At 43.5% G+C, this 25,472-nt stretch overlaps 1 protein-coding gene across 3 annotated transcripts in view; it reads left to right on the top strand.

The window, feature by feature from the left end:
* Positions 1-25,472, top strand: part of MYO5B (myosin VB) — a 294,157-nt gene that overhangs the window by 181,297 nt on the left and 87,388 nt on the right. For all 3 annotated transcript variants that reach the window (XM_082241748.1, XM_082241750.1, XM_082241749.1), the window contains exons 11-17: positions 4,600-4,681; positions 6,865-7,005; positions 9,488-9,610; positions 12,738-12,821; positions 19,805-19,957; positions 21,808-21,905; positions 25,310-25,396. In XM_082241748.1, the coding sequence (XP_082097874.1) occupies positions 4,600-4,681; positions 6,865-7,005; positions 9,488-9,610; positions 12,738-12,821; positions 19,805-19,957; positions 21,808-21,905; positions 25,310-25,396 (768 nt within the window). The remainder of the gene's footprint in view (positions 1-4,599; positions 4,682-6,864; positions 7,006-9,487; positions 9,611-12,737; positions 12,822-19,804; positions 19,958-21,807; positions 21,906-25,309; positions 25,397-25,472) is intronic.

Genomic DNA, 25,472 nt, shown 5'->3' with positions numbered 1-25,472 from the left:
TGTACATGTTTTTAAGATTTTGTTTTCATCTTCAATTTGAAATCTCTGTGGCTTTACATTTTTCATGATAAGCAATGCTTCCTTCAGACTTAGTCCAGTACTCATCCTGCAGAATGTTTTGGTTCCCTGGGGAGTGTATAATTGCAGCTTCTGATTTTTTCAGAAATAAAAAGAAAAGAATTCTGTTTTGCAGAAGGTTGGTGTGCTGTAGCTGTTAGTGTTGTGGAGATCTGGGTTCAAATCCCTGCTCAGTCTTGGAACTCCTTGGCTGACTTTGGGACCAGTCAATCTTTTCTCAGCCTAGCCCTAGTAGCTGTGAGAATGAAATTGGATAAACCCCTGTGTGCATGGTTTTGTTTTTATCTGGAAGAAGATGAGCTATAACTATGACTGGATGCATTATAATTTTTTAAAAAAATTGGCATGTCTGTGCTTTGGGTTTCTGTTGAGAAAGAAGAGCCAGACAACAAAGAAGAAGAAAAGGGGAATTAGTAGCTTAGGCTTTATAATACCATCTCTCTAGCTTACTTTTAAAAACTCCACAATGTTTCCAGCCTTAGGGTGTTTTCATACATTGTGTTAACAAGTACTCTTGAGCCTGTCTCTGGTGTTTTGTGTGTCATGTATGAATTCATAAGGGCATAAGAGCCAAAGTCCCATGTAGTCCAGCATTCTGTTCTCAGAGTGGCCAGTCAGAAGCCCCCAGCTACCTATTGTGTGAATGGTGTTGTTGTTGTTGTTGTTGTTGTGAATAGTGGGCCCAATCTGGAAGGGGACCCTGGTGGTGAAGAGAGATGGGGCAGGAAGTTTGCACAAGCGAGTTCGTTTTATTCACACATTTTTGTGCAATGCCCTGCTCAGTAACGCAATCCTGCAAGATGGATCGCTGTTACTATCTCAGTATTGCAAATGGGGAAACTGAGGCTGGGAGGTGGTGGGTTGTGTGAGGTGAGGCTAGGACTGGTGACTTCCGATGTTTACAGTTTACGCTCAGAAAGAAAAAGTAAAACTCTGTTTTTCACTTAGGTTTGGTTTTTTTAATGATATTTATTAAGTTTTCAAAGGGGAAAAAATTACATAAATAAAAAGATTAGAAGAAAAGACAAAAAGAAAAAAGAAAAAAGAAAAATACAAAATACAGAAAAAAGATAAAAAACATTTAAAAAGAAAACACATCAATCTTTCCATGTCATATTTTCATATCCTTGCTTCCCTGACCTCCTCACACCTCCCTTTTTTTGTATTCCAATTCAGTTAGTTAATTCAGCAATTTCTTTCCCTCTTTGTTTTTATCTTAATCCTTTAACTTAATATCATATAACTTTGAGTTCTTATCTGTTAATAATCCATTTTTCATACACCTTTAAAACATTGCTGCTTAAACCTCTTAACTTCATTCTGACATCATTCTAACATTCATTAATTTTGCAATATTTCTGTAAATAGTCTTTAAATTTCTTCCAATCTTCTTCCACCGACTCTTCTCCTGGTCTCGGATTCTGCCACTCATTTCCGCCAGTTCCATGTAGTCCATCACCTTCATCTGCCTGTTTTTCACTTAGTTTGTTACCCTATATATTTGGCTGCCCAGGCTATCCTCATCGGATTTGGGCTGATGTGTCATTGCAGGAAATGTTGTTTTGTCCTCCCTGTCAGCAGAATGTGGTGATGGCCACCAATTCAGTTGACTTTAAAATGGGATTAAACAAATTCATCAGGGATAAGGCTATCAGTGTCTTACCAGTCTTGATGGTTATACTTCCAGGATCAGAGGCAGAATGACCGTGAATACTAATTGCTGTGGAGAAGCAGTGGGAGAGAGCCGCTGCCTCCATTTCATTTATTCATTTATTTTGTGGACCGCCCTTCAACTGAAGATCACAAGGCAGTTCATAATATTGAAATTACAAAATGTGAACACAAAATACATACTAAAGCAAAAGCAAACGCAAACCAATAACCCCTCTCCCACAACACATTTTAAAGGCCGTATAATATTATGTCAGCCAAAGGCCTGGTTATAGAGAAACATTTTGCCTCCTTGGGGATTGCATTCCACAAATGGGGAGCCACCACAGAAAAGGCCCATTCTCTCTCTTTTTTATAATTAATTTTTATTCAGTTTCCAATATACATTCCATCCATATTTTACATCCATTTCTAACATCTACATCTTTTAGACTTCCCCCAGCCTATCTGACAATTTCTATATTATCACAATTACTCATAGAATCATACAGTTGGAAGAGACCACAAGGGCCATCGAGTCCAACCCCCTGCCAAGCAGGAAACACCATCAGAGCACTCCTGGCATACGGTTGTCAAGCCTCTGCTTAAAGACCTCCAAAGAAGGAGACTCCACTCACATTTCTTAAGTTTATATTGCGCTTTAACAATCTTAGTCTTATCATCTCTTTTAAGCAACATTTCTATCAATCATTTTCACAGAGCTTCTTGAAAGCCAACAAGCGTTAATTGGTCCCCACATAGAAAAGGCCTATTCTCATGTTGCCACCCTTCGGACTTCTAATGAAGGAGGCACGCGAAGAAGGGACTCAGATTATGATCTCAGGATCTGGGTCAGTTCATATAAGGAGAGGTGGTCCTTGAGGTACTGTGGTCCTGAACCATTTAAGGCTTTATAGGTCAAAACCAGCACTTTGAATTGGGCCCAGAAACTGTTTTGAAGCCAGTGCAGTCAGGCCAGGATGGCGTTATATGCGGAAACCGTCTTGCAGCCTGGCTGCTGAATTCTGCACCAGTTGAAGTTTCCAAACCGTCTTCAGAGGCAGCCCTGCATAGAACGCATTGCAGTAGTCTAATGTAGAGACTATCAGAGCATATACTTTGTTGTGTTCATGGTCTTTCCAGAGGCATTGGACATTCTGGAAAATAATATGCCAGATGAGACATGCCTTTGGTCCAATATCCAGAAGAGCTTCTCTTCTGAAATCTCTGGTTCATCCTACATCATAGGAAAACATCTTGTGTTCCGTATTTGTGCCTTCATTCATGGAGACAAAGGGACAGTTCATTTCCCAATTTTTAGGCTGCATGCTGAAATCACAATATCACAAATACATTTTTAACAGCCTAAATCTGAGTCTTAGAGCAGAAATTTCCTTAATCGACCTCAAAATGGGGGGGGGGGACTGGATTTCCATTGGAGCAGCACACTTACAAACTGTAAAAGTTAATGGTTTTATCTTAAGCCAATGGTTTTATCTTAAGCCTTCAGTTCTCTTGCTCTGTTAGAGTTAAGCTGTTATATATGACAATAGAGGAGCTCTTAATCTGATAAAATCGGGAAAATTGGGGGACATTTTTAACTGAATGCCGCCTGTATTAAATAACAAGATTGCAGAGCCTGGAGAGTTACAAATGCAGCCCTTAAAAAATGACAACAAAAATACATTTTAAGCTCTTTATCTTTATGGTCCAGTGGAAGTGTTCTGCCTTAGCTGCCTTTTTATCTTCTCAAAAGCTTTATTAATTGAATAGAAAGAAGCTCATGTTTTTGCCTTCTTCTTTCCCAGCAATAAATACAGAGGGAGAGAGGGAGGGAGGGAGGGAGGGAGACAGCGACAGAGAGAAAGGTGGTGCTTATTTAGATGTTTAGGTCATTCAGAACATAAGAGCCGTATTGGATCAGGCCAATGACCTTTGTAGCCCAGTATCCTGAGGCGGTAGAAGAAGTACCTTCAGGAAGGAGTTGTAGAGGTGTGTGTGTGTGTGTGTGTGTGTGTGTGTGTGTGTGTGTGAGAGAGAGAGAGAGAGAGAGAGAGAGAGAAGCACAGTGGGGGCCTCATATTCCCAGGGTGGCCCCTACTAAAGCAAACAGTCTAATTGGTCAATGTCTAAAAGATATCAAGCATCAGAACAACCTGGCCACTATAAGGAAATTCTGCCCTTGCTATGTTCAGTTTCCACCTCTCCATTTTGATTCTCTGGCCCCATATCTGCACAAACTTCTTATCCCAAAATGCAGACGTGCTTTTACACTTGTAAGACTGGATGTTTTGCCATCTGCGGTACTTGAGGGTCGATTCCAAAAGATCCCGCCTGAGAAACGTCTTTGTCCCTGTGGAGATGGTAGCACCGAAACAGCGGCACACGTCCTCCTGTCCTGTACTCTCTACAAAGACCTGAGGAACGAGATCATCACCCCACTCGTACTAACCATCCCAGGGCGGTCAACCACTGCCACAATATCAGATCAAAATGAGCAGATAACAGCAAAGGTTGCTAGGTTCATAGCAGGGGCAATCAGAGTAAGGGCCACTAACTGATGACTGATTCAGGACTTTAAATTGTGCTCTTACATCAAATTTCCTTTTCTGTGTATACTGTAATGTTTTACTGTTGCTATGGCCATTGGCTAATGCAAATAAAGTTTTATCTATCTATCTATCTATCATCTATCATCTATCATCTATCATCTATCATCTATCATCTATCATCTATCATCTATCATCTATCTATCTTCCCAGGGTGGCTTCCCAGAAAATAAAAATCAAACGATTAAAATGTAACTACAAACTCAGATTTTAGAAATGGTTCTGTGTAGCCTTGACCTGAGAATGTTCTTTCGGTCTGCAGGTTTGAAACTTTCGAAGTGAACAGCTTTGAACAATTCTGCATCAACTATGCCAATGAAAAGCTCCAGCAGCAGTTCAACTCGGTAATTTGGGTTTATAGTTTTTATTTTTCCACAGTGACATTGTCTGGAAATGTGGTGAAGAGGGATAGATAGAAAAGCAAATATTTTTTAATATGTGTAAAAGATGGCAAGGGGGTCTCCAACCACATTACATTTTAAACACACAACAGGCTTTTTTCCCTTTCTTTCAGTTGAGTTTGTTTTGTTTTCGCTGAAAACAGGATGTATTATTTATCATGTTAAAATTACAGACGAGCCCTCAGTATTCATGGTGGGTCTATAATCTTTTGCATGCTTGCTTAAAGTAATGGTCCATTGGTTTCAATGGGGCTTACTCCTGTGAGGAAGAGTAGCTTGTATCTAAATTGTAGCTGAAAATGTATTTAATCATCTCCCAGATTCAGAGACTGCATGTATTTGTTTTATTTACTTATTAAAAAATATTTATAAGCCACTGTATCATAAATATCACAGTGGTTTGCAACAGCAGGAAGCTCTCAAGAGTTCCTAACTATCTAATGGCCTGACTAATAAAAGTTTTCCCACCCTGTTTTTTTAATATATATATAAAAAAAGTTTTTCCAGCCTTGCTGAATGTGGACACTACTAAATATACATTTAAGAGAAGAAATGGTGTTTATGCTCTGTCAACCCTTCTCCCCCCCCAAAAAAAGCAGGCAACACTATTTCAATTTCCCCTTCCCCTCCTCCATAACAAATGAAATACAGGTGAAGAAAGCAAGGAACACCCTCCCCACAACAGGTAACCGCCCCCCTTGCCCTAGCCAAACAATTTTTAAAAAGCAAAAACCAAAACTAACCAGTCATTGTCCTATGGAATTCGAAATGACCATGAAATTATCATTTCACTGAAACGTTATTGGTGCAACTTTGTAAAGTTTCAGTGAAACTGTTTCCCCCAGTGCTAACTTGCATCTTTACATTTGTATGAAAAGATGCAAGCTTCTTCCCTTTCCTGTACCAGGCAGTGAGAGAGGGAGAGCAGTGCATATGCTGGAACTCTCCGTTGGCTGTTGCTGAAAGACCAGCAAATTCAGGGTCCTCCAATATCCCCCCATTCCTGCCGATGGCTGCGAGATCTCTGTATCTAAGAAATAGTGCCAAAGCTTCCTTTTTGTTCCTCCTCCCTCCCAGTCCCCTTTCCTTTTCTGTTGTGTCTCTTAGGCAGGTGCTGTCATTCCACTGCTATTCGAAAGCTACTCGGCGAGCCTTTTTCAGCTGCAGAGGAGAATAAAAATGCCTGCTGCTACTACTAATAATAGTGATCCTCAGGTGCCGCTTTCCCAGTCAGCCTAGATTTAAAAGAGGCAGGGAAAGAATGAGTTGGAAGGGACCCTAAGGGTCATCTAGTCCAACCCCCTGCAATGCCGGAGTATGGAGCTGTCCCATGTGGGGATTGAACCTGCAACCTTGGTGTTATCACAGCACTTTACACACAGCACTTACCTGCAGGGAAGAAGGCAGCACGACTGTGCTTCTGGTTTCACTCTCAGTGCCCATTTTTGCACAGGCCCCATGCCTTGGGTGTTTGTCCCAGTGTGTGACCATTTGAGAATCAGACATTTGGAATAATAATAATAATAATACTAAATTTTTATTTATACCCCACCCGTCCCGGTTCAAAAACCAGGCTCAGGGTAGCTAACAACAATTTTAAAACACTTACCATATTTTTTGCTCTATAAGACTCACTTTTTCGCTCCTAAAAAGTAAGGGGAAATTTGTGTGCATCTTATGGAGCGAATGCAGGCTGCGCAGCTATCCCAGAAGCCAGAACAGCAAGAGGGATTGCTGCTTTCACTGCGCAGCAATCCCTCTTGCTGTTCTGGCTTCTGAGATTCAGAATTTTTTTCTTCTTGTTTTCCTCCTCCAAAAACTAGGTGCGTCTTGTGGTCTGGTGCATCTTATAGAGCGAAAAATACGGTAATTCTAAGAGTAGCATAAAATATAGTATAAAAACATGAATAGCAATAAAAATCAAAAATCAATTAGATAATCCCCAGGGCTAGCTGGCTGAATTTAAAGCAGGCATTAAATCTAGAGAGTGACTAGGCATCTACTTACTGTCTGGGCTTTGAAAAAATAAAATAAAATCCCAGTAGGCCCTTGAGAACATTCCTTCATTTATCATCAGATTAGTTTTTCCTAAATCCAGACGGACCTTTACTGTCTTTCGGTTGCAGCATGTGTTTAAACTGGAGCAGGAGGAATATATGAAGGAGCAGATCCCGTGGACACTTATAGATTTTTACGACAACCAGCCATGCATAGACCTTATTGAAGCCAAGCTGGGTATCTTTGACTTGCTGGATGAAGAATGCAAGGTAAGAAGAGCCAGAATCGTTCTTGGTCACCCTCCATCTATACGAGTGTCACGATAAGCAATAAGCTTTAAAGGCTTTTGGAAATTCTGCCTTTGCTGCTCCTATAATCCTCTGCTTAGCAGAGCAGAGCTGTGGCAGCCCCATCCTTTTGCTACCTGACTTACCTGCCACACAGTTTGCTTGCTTGCTTGTTTTATGAAGGCAGCCCTGTATGGGGAAGTTTTAAATGTTTGCTGTTCTATTGTGTTTTTAATATTTTGTTGGGAAGCGCCCAGAGTGGCTGGGGCAACCCAGTCGGATGGATGGCAATAACAATACAGTCGTACCTTGGTTGACGAACGGTATCCGTTCCGGAAGTCCATTTGACTTCCAAAACATTCATGAACCAAGGCGCAGCTTCCGATTGGCTGATTGGGCCCGGAAACAATGCCAACAGACATTCAAGTTCCAAAGAAGGTTTGCAAACCGGAGCACTCACTTCCGGGTTTGCGGCGTTCGGGAGCCAAAAGGTTCGAGTCGCAAGGCATTCGTCAACCAAGGTACAATTGGAAGAAGAAGAGGAAGAGGAAGAAGAAGAAGAAGAAGTCTATGAACATGACTAAGTATAGGTCCAACTGAAAATGTATTACAGTAATTAGCCCTGGACGCGGGTGGCGCTGTGGGTTAAACCACAGAGCCTAGGGCTTGCTGATCAGAAGGCCAGTGGTTCGAATCCCCGCAACGGGGTGCGCTCCCGTTGCTCAGTCCCTGCTCCTGCCAACCTAGCACTTCAAAAGCACGTCAAAGTGCAAGTAGATAAATAGGTACCGCTCCGGCAGGAAGGTAAACGGCATTTCCGTGCGCTGCTGAGGTTCGCCAGAAGCAGCTTAGTCATGCTGGCCATATGACCCGGAAGCTGTATGCCGGCTCCCTCGGCCAATAAAGCAAAATGAGCGCCGCAACCCCAGAGTCGGCCAATGGTCAGGGGTCCCTTTACCTTTTACCTTACTCCTTTGAAATTAGTTACGGGTTTTTTTGGCTGTTGGCCGTGCCTGGAAGCAGGATAGCACTTTAGGATTCCAGAAACAGACACGGGGTGTGGGGAAGCAGGGGAGTGAGCAGAACCTGCATAAAGAATAAGTTGTGCAAAAGTCCATTCTTGTCAAATCCTCACATTTTAAGGATGCCGTGAGTAAACAAAGGTGGCATTATCTTGATTGCATGGCAAAATTTTGTGGAAAAGCCTCTTCAGAAATAAACTTTGTTACTCAGTACAATAATTAAACAGAAGATAAAATAGGTCATTTGAGGTGTGTGGGATTGTGATACAGAGAAGCAAAGGCTGTCAAGTTACTGCTGAAATACGTGTTTTCCGCCTAGGTGTATATCTGCTTTGAGTAATTAAGACACTAAGCGCTTTAAACTTTAAAAAGTTTTAGTGCTGAGCTTTCTTGTTTTGCCGAAACACAGGATGCAACCTGAATGAATCAACTTTGTGCTTCATTTCTGCGTAGATATTTGTTTACTGTTTTCTCAAGCACTGGTAGCATTGCTGAAAGAGGTGATAATGGTGCAATAAAGGTTGTAAGGAAAATGTTGGGGTAAATATAAAAGTAAAATGCTCAAAACGTTTTATTCTCAAGCCACAAAAAGCCTGACCAATACAAGTGTCCCAGTTTGCCATCAAAGATGCTTACCTATTTGGTATGTTGCTGGGTTGCTAGCATGTTTTGATGAGGTCTCAGTTCAGTCTCTTAACTACCTGCATCTAGGAATGGACAGATCAGTCAATATCTGGTCCGTACCAGTTTTGCATGTGTTAGAACCCTAGACTTGCAGAGTTGGAAGGGGCCCTGAAGATTGCAATGCTGGAATCAACTAGATCATACATGACAGATGGCCGCCCAACCTCTGCCGTGGTTAGAGGGCTGGACTAGGATCTGAAAGATCAGGGTTCAAATCGCCAATCAGTCAGGCTCATTGGGTGAGGCTCATTAAGCGGTCACAGTCTTTTATAGCCTACCTCGCACGGTTGTTGTAAGGATAACATGATAAAAGGAAGAGCCATGCAAGTAGACTTGAGGTCCTTGGAGGAGAAGTGAGATATACATGTCCAAAACAGTTGTGCCCAGGAGTTTTGTCCTTGGGTAAATTGTACCAGAAAAATACACTAATCCAACTTGTGTCAGCTTGGGACCTCCCAGATGTTTTGAACTACAGCTTCCATCAGCTAATGGGAGTTGTAGTTGAAGACATCTGAGGAGTCACAGGTAAGTGAAGGCTGGATTAGTGCAAGTGGTACTGATCGTGTCATCGTCGTGTATCACAAACTGCTGTAATCGTATCATCGCTGCAGAACGAACTGGCAGTGCAAATCTCCATTCAGAACTGCCTCGACCCTAACAACGTTTTGTAAAATCAGCATAAGCCATGCGCTTTTATGCTGAATATTGATGTCTTTCTGTGTTAACACCTCTCGCTTCCCTCCCTTTCTTTCTTCAAGGTCCCTAAGGGAACAGATCAGAACTGGGCTCAGAAGCTGTACGATCGCCATGGCAGCAGCCAGCACTTCCAGAAGCCTCGCATGTCAAACATCTCCTTTATAGTTGTGCACTTTGCAGATAAGGTAATAGGAGCGGCTGGAGAGGGTGCTGCGTTCGGCTGCGTTCAGTGTGGCGATGGGCTGCGTGTGGTTTGTGGCAGCTGCTGAGAATGTGTTTACTTTCCTCTTTATCTTCAAATGCTCAGGCTAGTCTAGAATCATAGAATTGTAGAGTTGGGAAGAACCCCAAGGCCCCAGCCACCTCCAGTGCAGGAATGAATTGAAAGCCTGCATTCGGGGGGGGGGGTAGGATGGGAGCGAGAGCTCCAGCTGCTTCATTCAGTTGCATCATAGTGAGAGCCGCTATGCTATAGCAGAACTCCCTCTCTTTGGAACTCCTTGCCTGTTGACACCAGGCAAGCACCTTTGCTGTACTCTTTTCAGCACCTCCTAAAAATGGGTTTTGCTTTTTCAAACAGAATGTCGGCATGAATTTCAGTCTGGTTTTATTGTTGATTTTAATCACATTTGAAGGTTATAGATGGTTGCTTTTCAGCTTTGTTTTACGGGTAATTTCGTTGTTGCATTCTGAAACAGGCAGGCACTGTGGATTTTAAAGCTGTCATTTTTAATTACTACCTTTGGATGTACAGTCATAACTTGGGTTACAGACGCTTCGGGTGGCATGATTTCGGGTTGCGCACCGCGCTGAACGGATTACTTCCAGGTTTCGGTGCTTGCACATGCGCAGAAATGCCGAATCGTGACCTGCGCATGTGCAGACGCGGCGCTGTGGGTTGCGAACGTGCTTCCCGCACGGATCATGTTCACAACCCAAGTGTGCACTGCAATTAATAAAAAACAATTCCCATCATCCCTGACCATTTGTTGTGCTGGCTTGGGCTGATGGAAACTGCTGTTGGACTCTATCTGGAGGTCACTATACTTCCAGGTTTTGGTGCTTTGCGCATGCGCAGAAGCACTGAATCACGACCCACACGTACACAGACACTGCGCTGTGGGTTGTGAACGTGCTTCCCGCACGGATCACGTTCGCAACCCAAGCGTCCACTGTAGTCTTATCAGATTTTATGCTGGTAGCTGCCCTGGGCACCCTTCAAGGAGGAAGGTAGGATATAAGTTTAATAAACAAACAAACAGACCAGGAAATAGGTAGGGCAGCTTTTAACAGCAGATTCAAGTACCTCACTTCTTAGAAATGACTCTTAATTCATGCCAGATGGTTAAATTATGGGATCAGGGCCCCAAAACAGTTGGCAACCCTTTTCTAACTCTCCAGTCAACCTTGAAGCTGCCTCAGTATGCTTGGACAGGGTTCACCATCTCAGCCTAATGTACCTTGCCATCTCCCCCTTGATTCTCTTGTGTGCATTTCAAGTTATAATAATAGCAGACTCTCAAAGAACCAGCTGCGAGGATGGGTGGAGAGAACCTGCATACACAGTCTCTCTCCCACACTAGTGCCAAGTCATGTTCAGTTAAATGGGACAGCACCTTGATGGATTAGAGAAGCAATGGCCTAGGTGTTCACTGAGTAAGGCCCATCACTCTGGTCTGCTGCGACGGATACCTGGCGGCCTAGATGCAGTGCCATAATTATGTATTGATTGGTTAGAGCGATGGATACAAATCAGAGAAAAATAAGTCTGGAGTTTCTGCTATCAGATGCGGTTAAAAGCTCTTTGTTAAAGTTGACTGCCCTTCTTTGAAGGACACTTGGCCTTCTTAATGTCCCTTCCTTTCCATGGCTCTCAGACTGCACATGGAAGGTATATCTGTTTAGTTCCAGCTGGGGGAATCTGAGCAAAAGAGGCACATTAGTTGGGGCTGATCTCCTGCCTTCTCCCCTTCCCCCTCGTGCTTCATTCCTCAGTCCAGCTTTGGTTCTGGAAGTGAGACCAGTTAGAGTAGATGTGCTTGTGAGCAAAAAGCACAGTGGGAAAGTCAGTGTTAGGTGCAGAGAGGCTCCAACTTCCTATATTTCTCTGTCCGCTTTGGTCGAAAAATGTACACCTCCACTGCCAATTTTCATTGGACCATTGGGGCACACACAGATTTAAGTAAATGGATCTTCTGCAGCTGCATGTTTGGATCTAAATTAGAAGGGCTCTGGAATGGAATTTTTTATAGGGAAAGGTAAGTGTGAAAAGGGTTCCACGGAGTGAAATTTTAAAAATTTATGCAATTTTTCATAGTAACAATCCTTGAAAAGAAGTCTGAGATACTTTATGGACTATTATTGCTCAATCTGTGATATCTAAAGTATTGAGGAAAGATTCTGGGAGATGCTTCTAGCCTGCGAGTTTTAAAGATCTATTTCTCAATCTTTAAGATCTGCTTCTTAAAAGCTTGGAGACTAAGCTCAAAGCAAATAAGCATATTTTATGGGCCTCAATTAACATGTATGGTTTGCATGTGTTTTGAAAAGGAAATGAAAAGCAATTTCCAGAGAGGTCTCTAAATGTTGTTGATTATCCTTATAATTAGCTCTCTGTTAACAACTGATTTCCTCAGAGGTCTGGTTCTGATTTCCTTGATGCCGACCTGAGAGAGATTTTTATACTTTCCTTATTTGTTGGTTCAGACTGAAATGTGCTTTCTGCCTTAAGCTTCGAGGATAGATGGGAAAGAGCTAGAATTATTTGCCACAACAACAACCACCCCACTGTAAATTTCACTAGGTAACTTTTGTCCAGCCTTCTGCCTTAAACTAAGCTATTATCTGGGGAATCATTTTCTCTGGAAGTTTATGCCATAAGAACTTCAGAGGCTTAAAAGTCTCAAGAGCACAGTTGGCTTATATTCGGGAAACATCTGCTCTATATAGCTCTTGTTCGTGTATTATTCCGTAGAGTCATGTTAAAATCCTGACTTTTATAAGTTTCTGGTATTCAGAATCGCTGAGATACTGGAAGCAGAAAGGCAAGGAAGAAGATGGCCGGCAGTGTTTTGTGTGTGTGTATATATATGTGTATGGGTCAGCTCAGACTGAATTTGGGAAGTCACAAACCAATCACTTGAGGATTCCATCATGGGCATAGATAAGATTCAGGATGCCATCAAAAACCTTTCGAAACCTTGTGGCTCATCTCTGTGTCTGAAAAAATATCTGGGTGGTTTTTTGTTAGGATAATCTACATTCAGAATCTTAACTCTTCTCCCGCAACTGCTGTGCTTCCCTGTGTCCTAGGTGGAGTACCAGTGTGATGGATTTCTGGAGAAAAACAGAGACACTGTACATGAAGAACAGATCAATATACTGAAGGCCAGCAAGGTAAACTCTGAGATACCAGGGGGTGGAATAAACTTAAAGCTGACATTCCAGCATTACTCATGGTTCCTGCTTAGCCTCCTCTTCTTGCTTCCCATCCTTAATGATTCGCTTAAGATTGAATTGTGGAGAAGAAGTGTCCATCTTGGTTTCATTAAAATAGTGCAAGGTATCATGGGCAATCTGCAAGAGTCCTCATGGGGGTAGAGAGCTCTTGAAGAGCTCACAACGATCAGATGTTACCAAATATTAGCTGATCCCTGGCCCCAAGGCAGCCAAGGGATGTACATTGACATTCTGGTCGGTACTCTTGCCTCCTGAGGTGTGGGTTCCTTGCCACAGCTAGATCCTTCTGTGTTTAGCCCTCAGTTGTTGATACTTTACGCGGGGTGATCCTTGTATATAAGTGGGCAAAACAATTCCAGTTCTCAGTCCATCGTGCTGGGTGTCCCTCCAACCAGCCCTGCCTGATTCGATTGGCCTTGGCCATCACGGGGCAACACTCTCAAGGAGCACTGTGATGCACCTCCTCAGGTGGCAGGTGGAATAAACCACCAGTAGCTTTCCTAGTGGTGGTAACCAGTGGAAACCTCAGTAAGGGGGCATTTCAGAAGGATGGAATGGAGCCAAACTGGCACAGGACCACTGCCACAGGACTCCAGAAGCAACAGTGACTTTGCGACTCCATCAAGCCCTTGCTGCTGGCCAGTGGTCCTCAAACTTTTCCCCCTGGGCCACACTTTCAGAATGAAAATTTGCTCATGCCACACTGAATATTTTTTACTGGTAAGAAATGCATTGGAAAAACAGAAAGATACGACTCCTAGCAGGGCTTGATTTATTACGCAGAACGCAACTGCTTTATAATATGATCATGGAACTTCCAGAAAGTATAAAACAAAAGGACACGAATCCGTCCCGAAATATAATTATAAATGAGCCTCTTATGTATGTGTATAAATTCAATGAAGGGTGTGAGTTTGCAGTATTACTTGATGTTCTTGCTCTCATTTTGAAAAGATATCTATCCATATTCTATATACACTGTATTTTTTAAAAAAAATGATACTGCTTAAACCCCTATGGCTACAGTTAGAATTAAACATTTGTGTGCATGTGTGTGTGTGTACACACATGTGCAAAAACTGCAAAACTCAGCAGTTCAAAGCAAGATTGCCATCAAACACCCTAGTGAGCCACAAGCCATGTGTAGTAAGACTTTGCATATTTTCCCTCTTGCAAATAGATTCCCCCCCACCCAAAGGGGAACATGAGTCGAATGCTTATCCCCTAGAGCAGTGGCTCTCAGCCTTGGGTCCCCAGATGTTTTTGGCCTATAACTCCCATGAGCCCTAGCTCACAGGACCAGTGGTCAGGGATGATGGGAGTTGTAGGCCAAAAACATCTGGGGACCCAAGGTTGAGAAAGGCTGCCCTAGAGGTATGTGCTCCCCTTTCATCTCCTTTCAGTGGCTGTTCTCCCCAGAGAAATTCAAGGGCGAAAGTCCAACCAGAACTCCTGGAAAATCAGCCAGACTGGGAGGGAGGGCGGGAGGCAGCAGCAGGGGCAGCGAAGAGATTGGGACACAAGGCAGACTGCATGGAGCAGATAACACAGTTTAAATGGCAGGTTAATTTCACTCCATTGTTAGGATTCAGGTGTTCTGAGACAGAGGAGCAGGGAGAAGCAGCAAGCAGATAAAAAGAGCCCGAGAAGGAACTCCAAAGCGTTGGTGCGATATTGTGAACAAGATTCTATTCCGGTTAGCAGTGTGCGAGTTAAACAAAAACCTTTCTTGCAGTCTTGCAGCTTCTGGCTGGACAGATTTATTACTGTTACTGTGAGCTGTGGTGAACATCTTTCTCCTGCGCACAAAACAGTGGCGCTTGCCCAGATCCTGCTTCTGTAGGTGTATTAGTACAGATGGAATGAAGGGAGGAGAGGAAGGCTTTTTTCAGATAAAGGAGCCTTTCTTGCAGATAAAGGACCGGCCCTGTTTGCTCCTCTCAAGAAGCAAATCAGTACAGGAGAGATGTTTGCTCTATTGCAGGAGAGAAAAGGACTTTAAAAAAAAAAAAAGCTGCTATCCTAAGCACACTGGGTGGAATTCAGAGTCACACCATTTCAAAGGTTCCATCTCTGCCAGCATTTTGTTGTTGTCGTTTAGTCGTGTCTGACTCTTCGTGACCCCATGGACCAGAGCACGCCAGGCACTCCTGTCTTCCACTGCCTCCCGCAGTTTGGTCAAACTCATGCTGGTAGCTTCAAGAACACTATCCAACCATCTCGTCCTCTGTCGTCCCCTTCTCCTTGTGCCCTCCATCTTTCCCAACATCAGGGACTTTTCCAGGGAGTCTTCTCTTCTCATGAGGTGGCCAAAGTATTGGAGCCTCAGCTTCACGATCTGTCCTTCCAGTGAGCACTCAGGGCTGATTTTCTTCAGAATGGATATGTTTGATCTTCTTGCAGTCCATGGGACTCTCAAGAGTTTCCTCCAGCACCATAATTCAAAAGCATCAATTCTTTGGCGATCTTTATGGTCCAGCTCTCACTTCCATACATCACTACTGGGAAAACCATAGCTTTTACTATACGGACCTTTGTTGGCAAGGTGATGTCTCTACTTTTCAACCTGCCAAATAGAACAATCCTCACTTTCAATTGTCCCGCTTTTCCCCATCTGAGCACACAGCACAAAAATTGCAGTAAAACATCTCTGAAACACCCCCCACACACACACACACACCCTCGGAAATAGCCAGGCATGCCACAACAGGGAGTAAGTTAAGGGTGAAGAGAATCTGTTCTGTGTTGCGTCCGAGAGCTGCTTTCTGGCACCACGATCTATTGCTCTTGTTTTGAAATAATACTTGTGATGCAAGGGGCCTTGGCGTGCTTGAGCGCGAACATCTCTTTCTTGTCAAAAGTGTTCATGTAGAAGACGTGCACCTTGTGATGCTCCTGGGAGGGAAAATCCTTGGCGTTTTTTCCCCCGCTTGTCTCAAATTCGCGCCTGGTTGTTCGTTATGGGAAAGCTGTGCGTCTCTTCCACAGTTACCTGGCTGCTGCCCTGCACGTGTTGCTCCAAAGGGGAGAAGGAACTGAAATGTCAGAAGAGTCCCTGAATAGCAGCATAAATTCTTTAAGAACATAGAATTGTAAAATCACAGAACTGAAGAGTTGGAAGGGACTGCCAGGGTCATCTAGTCCTTCAATGCAGGAATCTTTTTGCCAAACATGGGGTTTGACCCTGAGATTAAGAGTCTCATCCTCTACTGACTCAACTATCCCTCAGATAACAGGAAGCTCCACCTAGTCCAGCTTTCTGATTCCACAGTGGCTAATCACATGCTCCTAGGAAACCCACAAGGAGGGCAATTACCACCTCCCAATGTTATTCCCCAGTATACTGCCTCTGATGTTGTCAGTAATATATCCATTGTTACCAGTCACCACTGACAGACGTCCTCCATCAGTTCATAGTACATCTTGTGGCAGCAGCAAATTCCATAGTTTGAACTATGAGCTTTCTATTCTTAACTATGTGCTGTTTTAACTATTTGGTCTGTTACTCTTGCACGAGGTGAGAAGCTAGAACTCAGGGCTCCCTCACAACGGCCCTGTCAGGTAGGTGAGGCTGAGAGATAGTGACCATGTGCTATCGCTAGACCTCCTCAGCTTATCTGAAGGTGTTAGCCCAAGAGAAGCTTGCTGGAGGCAGGAGCTAGGCAGACAAAAGGATTCTGTGGGCGGCTGTGATTAAAATAAAGCCCAGCAAGCATAAAACAAGCACAGAGTCCTGCGTCAGGCCAGATGATGATAATACCATGCAAACAGATCCTTCCCTCAGTGGGATTTTGGCAGATATGCAAACAAGGTTCGGCTAATTAATCTCCAAGAGGAACTGACGGAAAATTACAGTCCCGTCTTAATAAAGGCAGTGCAAAGGAGAGTCTGCTTTTGAAGTTCCTTGTAGTTCCGATATGCATCTTGGGTCAGTGTTTTGAAATGGGGCTAATGGCAGTTTCTTTTGTGACAGAAGTGCTGTGAGGTAGAGAGGTTTTTTTGGGGGGGAGGGGGTGCCTGGGCTGTGCTTGCTGAAAGTAAGTTCTTCTAAATTATCTTCAATGTGTTTTGCCCGTGAAAGTTTTTCAAGTGTTTCCATGACGGCCAGAACCCTTCAGTAACTTTATCTCAAAACTATCTTATACTTGTGCATACCTGAAAGAGAGAGAGAGAGAGAAATACATCATAGAATCTTAGAATTGTAGAGTTGGAAGGGATCTTCACTGTCGTTTAATCCAACCCAGTACGTTTCCGAACACAATTCCAAGTGTTGGTGCTGACCTTTAAAGCCCTAAACGGCCTCAGTCCTGTATACCTGAAGGAGCGTCTCCACTCCCATCGTTCAGCCCGGACACTGAGATCCAGCGCCGAGGGCCTTCTGGCGGTTCCCTCATTGCGAGAAGCAAAACTACAGGGAACCAGGCAGAGGGCCTTCTCGGTAGTGGCACCTGCCCTGTGGAACACCCTCCCTTCAGATGTGAAGGAAATAAGCAGCTATCCTATCTTTAAAAGACATCTGAAGGCAGCCCTGTTCAGGGAAGTTTTTTAATATTTAACGCTGTATTGTTTTTAACACTTGATTGGAAGCCGCCCAGAGTGGCTGGGGAAACTCAGCCAGATGGGCGGGGTATAAATTTATTATTATTATTATTATTATTATTATTATTATTATTATTATTATTATTACTATTACTACTACTACCCCCTGCAATTCAGGAATCTCAACTAAAGAAACCCAGACAGGTGTGATTCAACCTCTGCTTAAAAGGGACCTCTACTTAAAACTTCTGCTTATAAAAATCTCCAAGGAAGGAGAGCCCACCACTTCCTGAGGGAATCCATTCCACTGTCAGAGAGCTCTTACTAGTAATATCCAAGGCAGCACGGTGACCAAATACAATGATACAATATCAATATACACTCTTGATATAATATGAAATACATGAAATCACGTAAACAGAAAACTTAGGAATCTCTGAAAGTCACAAATTATGCACTCTTGATGGATTCTCTTGAAAACATAAAACCAAATAAACATAAGTCTTATAAGTCTCTGAAAGTCTTTGAAGACTATGCAAGTCTCTGAAAGAAGCAGTGTAGCAGTGACCACATACCGTATTTTTTGCTCTAAGACGCACCAGACCACAAGACACACCTAGTTTTTGGAGGAGGAAAACAAGAAAAAAAAATATTCTGAATCTCAGAAGCCAGAACAGCAAGAGGGATCGCTACGCAGCGAAAGCAGCAATCCCTCTTGCTGTTCTGGGTTCTGGGATAGCTGCGCATCCTGCATTCGCTCCATAAGATGCACACACATTTCCCCTTACTTTTTAGGAGGGAAAAAGTGAGTCTTATAGAGCAAAAAATACGGTAACTTTATGACCACTGATCCATAGCAATTGTTGTTCTACTTTTCCAGTCACCATAGAGATGGGTTTATGAAGCAATTCTGTATCCTTCTGCTGTGCTAAAGAAGAATTCCACGAAACAGTGGGTATATCCAGAATCACTGTTCACAACATCTGTTTGCGAACTACTTCGGCAGTGTTGGACTCCATAAACAAAGCTTTACAGCCTATTTTCACCAGCTCATAATCTGATACATTGCTTCTTGTGCAGTAATTTGTGTATAATTTGTGACTTTCAGAGATTCATAAGTTTTCTGTTTATGTGATTTCATATATTTCATATTATATAAAGAGTGTATATTGATATTATATCATTGTATTTGGTCATCGTGTTGCCTTGGATATTACTACTATCGTTTACAACACAGGGGTTATATTGTTTGGTTACTTGTTGTTGTACCAAAGAGCTCTTACTGTCAGAACATTCTTCCTGAGGTTTAGTTGGAATCTCCTTTCTTGCCACTTGAAGCCACGGGTTCGAGTCCTGCCCTCCAGAGCAGGAGAAAACAATCTTGGAGTAACATCTTCCATGTGGCAGCCCTTTAGATACTTGAAGATAGCTCTCATATCTCTTCCCACTGTCCTCTTTTCCAGGCTAAACATGCTTAAACTCAGTTGCTGGAGCACGAGACCCTTAAACTCAGGGTCGTGGGTTTGAACCCCACATGGGGCGAAAGATTCCTTGTGTTGGAGGGGCTGGACTAGATGATCCCCATAGTCCCTTCCGACTTTTTGATTCTATGATCTACTTCCCTCAGTCAATTGTTACTGTGGTTTTCTAAACCTCAGCCTTGTGGAGCAAAAGGTCTTGGGTTGAATCCTTGGGATCTCTATGGAGGGCTGAGGAAAAGACTTCTGCCTGAAACTGTGTAGATTTTTTTTGGGGGGGGTTCCCATCAGGTGGTCTGCAGCAATGTGTGTAAAAATATGGTTAAAAGTCACACAGCACCTAGCACAGAGCAATTACAACTGGCAGAAAAATCATTAAGTCGTCTGCCAAAAAACCCTCAGCAATTTCCCAGGGGTCTGTGGAGGGGGGAAATATTTGAGAACCACAGGTGCGGGGACGATACTGAGCTAGGCAGACAGGTGGTCTTGTTGGAAGAGTATATGGAATACCTGTGGTGGTCTTGCCACAATCTGGCTTGGTATGAGGCAGCTTCTTGCATTCCTAAAATGTTCGTGCCCCCCTCCCTTTCTTATATACTGTGGTCTCAAAGGAATTGCACCACCACACCAGCTAGCAACAATTTATTTTATTTTATTTTATTTTAAAAAAGGAACCTGCTTAACATCAGGTCTCCTTTGGCTCTAAGAGATACAGAAAACTATTTAAATGCATTTGATATGGCATTTCTCACCTGGCTGCATTTAGCGTAGCACTGTTTAAAAACCTTGCCTTTCAGCGAGGGCTCTGAGCGTGACTTTGCTGACCAGGAGGATCTAAGCCTGTTTTCCTGACCGCCGTAGCAAGAGCACTAAACAGTCCAAGCCTTTCTTCCTTCTTTGCAGTACCCCATGGTAGCCGACTTGTTTCATGATGGGAAAGACGCCACGCCAGCTGCTGCGACTGGAAAAGGAGCTTCCTCGAAAATCAATATCCGATCTGCCCGTCCAGCTGTGAAAGCAGCCAATAAGGAGCACAAGAAAACAGTTGGGCATCAGGTAGGAAATCGTTCTCACACACTCTCGGTGGAACTTTTGTGTTCCCATTGCAGCATTTGTCCTCTTTATAGGGACGCGGGTGGCATTGTGGTCTAAACCACTGAGCCTCTTGGGCTTGCTGATCGGAAGGTCAGCGGTTCAAATACGGGGTGAGCTCCCATTGCTCGGTCCCAGCTCCTGCCAACCTAGCAGTTCGAAAGCACACCAGTGCAAGTAGATAAATAGGCACCACTGTGGTGGGAAGGTAAACAGTGTTTCCATGTGCTCTGGTTTCTGTCACAGTGTTCTGTTGCACCAGAAGCGGTATAGTCCTGCTGGTCACATGACCCGGAAAGCTGTCTGTGGACAAACGCCGGCTCCCTCGGCCTGAAAACGAGATGAGCGCCTCAACCACATAGTCGCCTTTGACTGGATGTAACTGTCCAGGGGTCCTTTATCTTTTTACCTTTTATTCGTACTCTTTGTCACACCAAAAACGTAAGACTAAGTGAATAACCAACACTGAATACTTCTTGGGTGCATTTATTTACTTAAGTTCTGCTGCCAATTTTAGGTATTCCTTCTCCCCCCCCCCCATAATTTTTATTAAATTTTCTGTTTTACATTTTAGAATATTCATTTAAACAACCTTAAAATATCAATGACTTCCCTTCTACTCTTTCTACGGTTCATTTTCCATAACATAAATCCCTGCATATTTTATGTAAACTAAACCATTGAGTATTCCATTATTCCATTAGTCCATCCATCAAAACTTATTTACACTGTTGAATTTATCTTAATGCTGCCCACGTTTTCAAATATACACAATTTCCCCCAAATATACTAACATAAATCAATTTATTTATTTTAGTATATTTGGGGGAAAATTTAGGTATTCCCCTCCACCTGCCACCACCTTAGTATTTGGGGTGGTTTGGCATTTCTTTTGCCTTCTGCTTAGATCTGGGGGCAGGAGAATTTATTAGGGCACAAAACCACCCCAGTGACCATTCTAAGGGTCAGATTTCTTCCATATGCTGACCATGATATTTTGCTTCCAGATGCTTCATTGGAAGAGATTCATATGTGTAATAAATATTAACTAATTCAATTTAAGTTCCAAAAGAAGGCTTCTCTCAGGCCAGAATAGGTATCAGTCCTTGCAGTTATTTAACTTAACAGCCGTCTGTGGTTCATTGAGCCCCAGATTCTGTCTTCCACTCTTGCATGTGGTATCCTTGCCAGGTGGGTTTTGCACTATTTGGGCCAGATCCAAACATGTTGTTGTGCTAGCAGAAACCATTGTGATTTGTCCTGCTAGCGCCATGCAACTTTCTGCCCTCTCTTTCCCCCTCTCCCTCTCCAGGGAAGAGATGGTTCTGTCTGGCAAACAGAAATGCTTACTCTTGACAGAATGAATGCTTTAGCATGATGTTGAATTGCACCCTATTGTATTTATTTAAAATGCCATTTTCACTGTTTTCCTATTAAAATATCCGGAGCAATTTGGGCAGGATCCTGCTGAAAAAGGATTGCATTTGAGGAGTTGTGGAGCAAGCAGTTTGTCACCATGACACTGTGTCATTCACACATGCTGTAGCCACGAGGCAGTGACCAGCATTGGGCAAACTATTCACCTCCCCCTTTTACACGTGTTTCCATGTGCATGTTCCTCACTTGACTGCAGTGTCCAGAAGAGTGGGCAAGGCTTCACAGGCAGAGATGCTACGCTGTAGGGCTGAGTCATCTCATAGATTTAGCACTTGCTCATTAAGTGTAATCAGGTGTAGAAAAATAAAGTGATGTTACACCCCACATTATGTCATCTAATTTCAGGAATGGATTGTCTTTTTAATTGTTTCTTCCAGTTCCGTAACTCCTTACATTTGCTTATGGAGACCCTGAATGCCACCACTCCCCATTACGTACGCTGCATCAAGCCAAATGATGAGAAGCTTCCTTTCAGGTAAGTACGACAAGACAAGAACATCAATGGGCTGAAGTTAAGCAGACCATGAGATAGTTGATGTCTGACTGTCAGTTGTTGTTGTTGCTGCTGCTGTTATTTGTGCCCCACCCATTTGACTGGGTTGCCCCAGCCTCCAACATATTTAAAAGTATTAAATCTTAAAAAGCTTCCCTATACAGGGCCGCCTTCAGATGTCTTCTAAAGGTTATATAGTTACTCATCTCCTTGACATCTGATGGGAGGGTGTTCCACAAGGTGGGTGCCACCACTGAGAAAGCCCTCTTTTCTAATTGTAATTGTAATCCTGCCCGATGCTGAGCACTGCAATAAGCCTTTAGAAATAGGGGGTGACAGCTGCCTTATGCTGTGTTCACCTAGCCCTGGCAGCAGCTCTCCAGCGTTTCAGACAGGGGGTGTTCCCAGCCCCACCTGGAGATGCTGGGGTTTGAACCCAGAGCTTTCTGTATTCAGAGCAGAGGCTCTACCATTGAGCCACTGCCCTTCCCCTAAAGAATATCCTATGTATTGTGGCACCCAGAACTGGGCATAGTACTCCAGGTGTGGTCTGACCAAGGCAGAATAGAGCAGTACTATTACTTCCCTTGATCTGGACACTATGCTTCTGTTGATGCAGCTTATAATAGCATTAGCTTTTCTTGCTGTTGCATCACACTATTGACTCATGTTAAGCTTGTGGTCTGCTAAGATCCTTAGATCATTTTCACATGTACTGCTGGCAATCCAGGCGCCCCTCATCTTATATTTGTGCACCTGGTTCTTCCTGCCTAAGTGCAGAATCTTACATTTGTCCCTACTGAAATTCATTCCCTCGCTTAACTTTTGCTATGGTTACTCCTATGAAATTTGCAATAGTCTCCGCTTCTTCCTAAACGTGTTGTTGAATAACTGCTGTACTCTGTCCCAAAGTGGCAAGAGTTTGATCGTGGCAGCAGCATTTCAGAGAGGTCTCTTTGTTATAGCCAACATAAAGAATTGCTTGGGGAGTTTACATGATGAAAGGTGCTCAGTCAAAGCAAAATTGCTAGTGCTATTTATTATTATTATTAAAATGGCGCGCGCACACACACGAGCATACGTACTGCTGAGTTGCTCGCTGGAATAATGTGCTAAATGTCTGCTCCTTGTGCATTTGACTTCATGATAAAATAATGGATCACTTGCTGTGGGATTGACAGCTTTGATGGATTTTATAATGTGGCGAATATCAGGAGGAGGCGTATTTCTGCTATTATGGTGCATCAAGGGCTACTCAAAACTGCTCATTGATTCTGGATTTGCAAATATTAAATGTTGACAACAATTGCTGAAGATTTTGAGCCACAGAAAAGGAACTGGCGAGCAATCCTGGAGTTTCTAATTCAGTTCTGGCAAATTGTGAACTTGCCAATATTTATATTTATATATATTTATATTTATATTATTTATATTTATATTTGTATTTGTATTTTTTTCACCCAGCCACTTTGGGCAGCTTCCAACACACACAAAAACATAATAAAACATAAAACATTAAAAGCTTCCCGATACAGGGCTGCCTTCAGATCAGTTATTCATTGAAGGGGGGTGAAAAGGCCTTCCACAAGTAGGATCCAGAATTCGGAATTCATTTCAGGTTGATAGCAGTGATCCTATGCACCTCCTTGGTGCTGGGAAATTGAAGGTGACCTCTGCTTAGTGTCAGGGACAGGGAACTGTTTTGTTTTCTTCAACCAGAGGGCAAGGTTCCCTCATAGACCATGTTCTCCTTATGCTAGAGGAGGGTGAGGGTCAGAAGCAAAAATTGGTGGGGCAGCAGATGTACACCAGGGGACATTCCAGGTACACAAAAGCCAGAGGATGCTATATCACCACCTATTACCGCATCTCTCCATCCTTCAACCTGGCATGCGATAAGCATTGTTACAGTTCAGGGACACATCCCAGCTAGTCAAAAGCATTTTCCCTTCACTTCTGTGCCCCTGACCCACCCCCACCCCCAAAATGCATGGGCTGATTAGGGAAGTTGCCTGGGGAGAGGGAGTGAAGTTTGGGGAGAGCCCCAAAGACCAGATTGAGAGGGCTGTCAGCCCAAATCAGAAGCTCCCCGTGCCCTTGCAGAATGTGGTTAAGAATGCTTTAGTGTTTCCAAATCCAGAAATGGTTTGCAAGATCCTCATAGCGATTCTTTTCTTGCAATGCGCTAAATTTCTCTATTTCCACCCCACTTTCGGTTACAGTTTACCGTATTTTTCTCTCTATAACACTCACATTTTTTCTCCTAAAAAGTAAGGGGAAATGTCTGTGCGTGTTATTGAGCGAATGTGTGGTCCCTGGAGCCGACTGGCCCGAGTACAGGGGCAAAAATCAGGCAAAAATCAAATCGCGGAGGAGGGAAGGCTAAAGAGAGGAGGTTGCTGCTTTCCTGCATTCTGCCTCAGGGTCTTACTACCCACTGTTTTCGCTAGGAGTGCAGCCAACAGCCACCTCCTCCTCCTCTCCATGCTCTGCTGCTGCTGCTGCATCCAGCGTCACAGGCAGCCAGAAAATGCAGGTGGGAGAGAGGGGGGGGCTGGCTTGGGTGGATGGGGGAAAACTTTTGCCTTCCTTTCCTCCCTCCTGTTAAACCCCTCTCCTGCATTGTTAGCTAGCTGCTTCTCCGCACACCCCTCTCGTGCTCCTTGTCCCTTCTGTGTTTTTTCTTCCCTCCCTACTTAAAACGTGGTTACAAAGCACGGATCCACATGGATCCTCAGGATCTTTGCATTGGGTCACCCCAAATTCACCATCAGATCACATTACATGTCCATGGCTACAGCCTGCCCCCCAAAAATCACGCACCCACTGTTGCCTGGGGCTGCAATGATGCAAAAACATGGTTACAAAGCATGGATCCACATGGATCCTCAGGATCTTTGCATTGGGTGATCCCAAACTCACCATCAAATCACATGTCTGTGGCCACAGCATGAAGGCACAAAAATGATACATCCACTGTTTCATGCAGATTTTTTTTTCTTGTTTTCCTCCTCTAAAAACTATGTGCGTGTTATGGTCAGGTGCGTGTTATCGAGCGAAAAATACGTTAAATTTTAGTGAATGTTGAAGTACTCCTAGGGAAGTCGTAGAATCATAGATTTGGGAGGATCGTCTAGTCCAACCCCCTGCAAAGCAGGAATCTCGACTGAAGCATCCATGGCAGGTGGCAACCCAACCCCTGCTTAAAAGGAGACGCCCACAGCCTTATCTGTATGAAACCTCCTCTGGTTGGGCAAATTTCTGTCCTCATTACTACGCTGCTTGGCATCGTTAACAGTTGGGCTGCCTGAAAAAAACTGCTGTTAGGGCTTTTAGATGTATTGCATTGCCACGTTCATAGGTGCTATAAATTTGTTTCTTTGCAGCTTTGACCCAAAGAGAGCAGTCCAGCAGCTGAGAGCCTGTGGCGTCTTGGAGACCATCCGCATCAGTGCAGCCGGCTACCCATCCAGGTACCATATCTCTGAAATGCTCTTCCGCTGTGTTGTTTTTAGTGTGTGTGTATTGAAATTAACAAACACAAAAGCA

Source organism: Podarcis vaucheri (assembly GCF_965113315.1).
Source record: "Podarcis vaucheri genome assembly, chromosome: 11".
Classification (NCBI taxonomy): domain Eukaryota; kingdom Metazoa; phylum Chordata; class Lepidosauria; order Squamata; family Lacertidae; genus Podarcis; species Podarcis vaucheri.
This window is presented reverse-complemented; position numbering and strand designations above follow the sequence as displayed.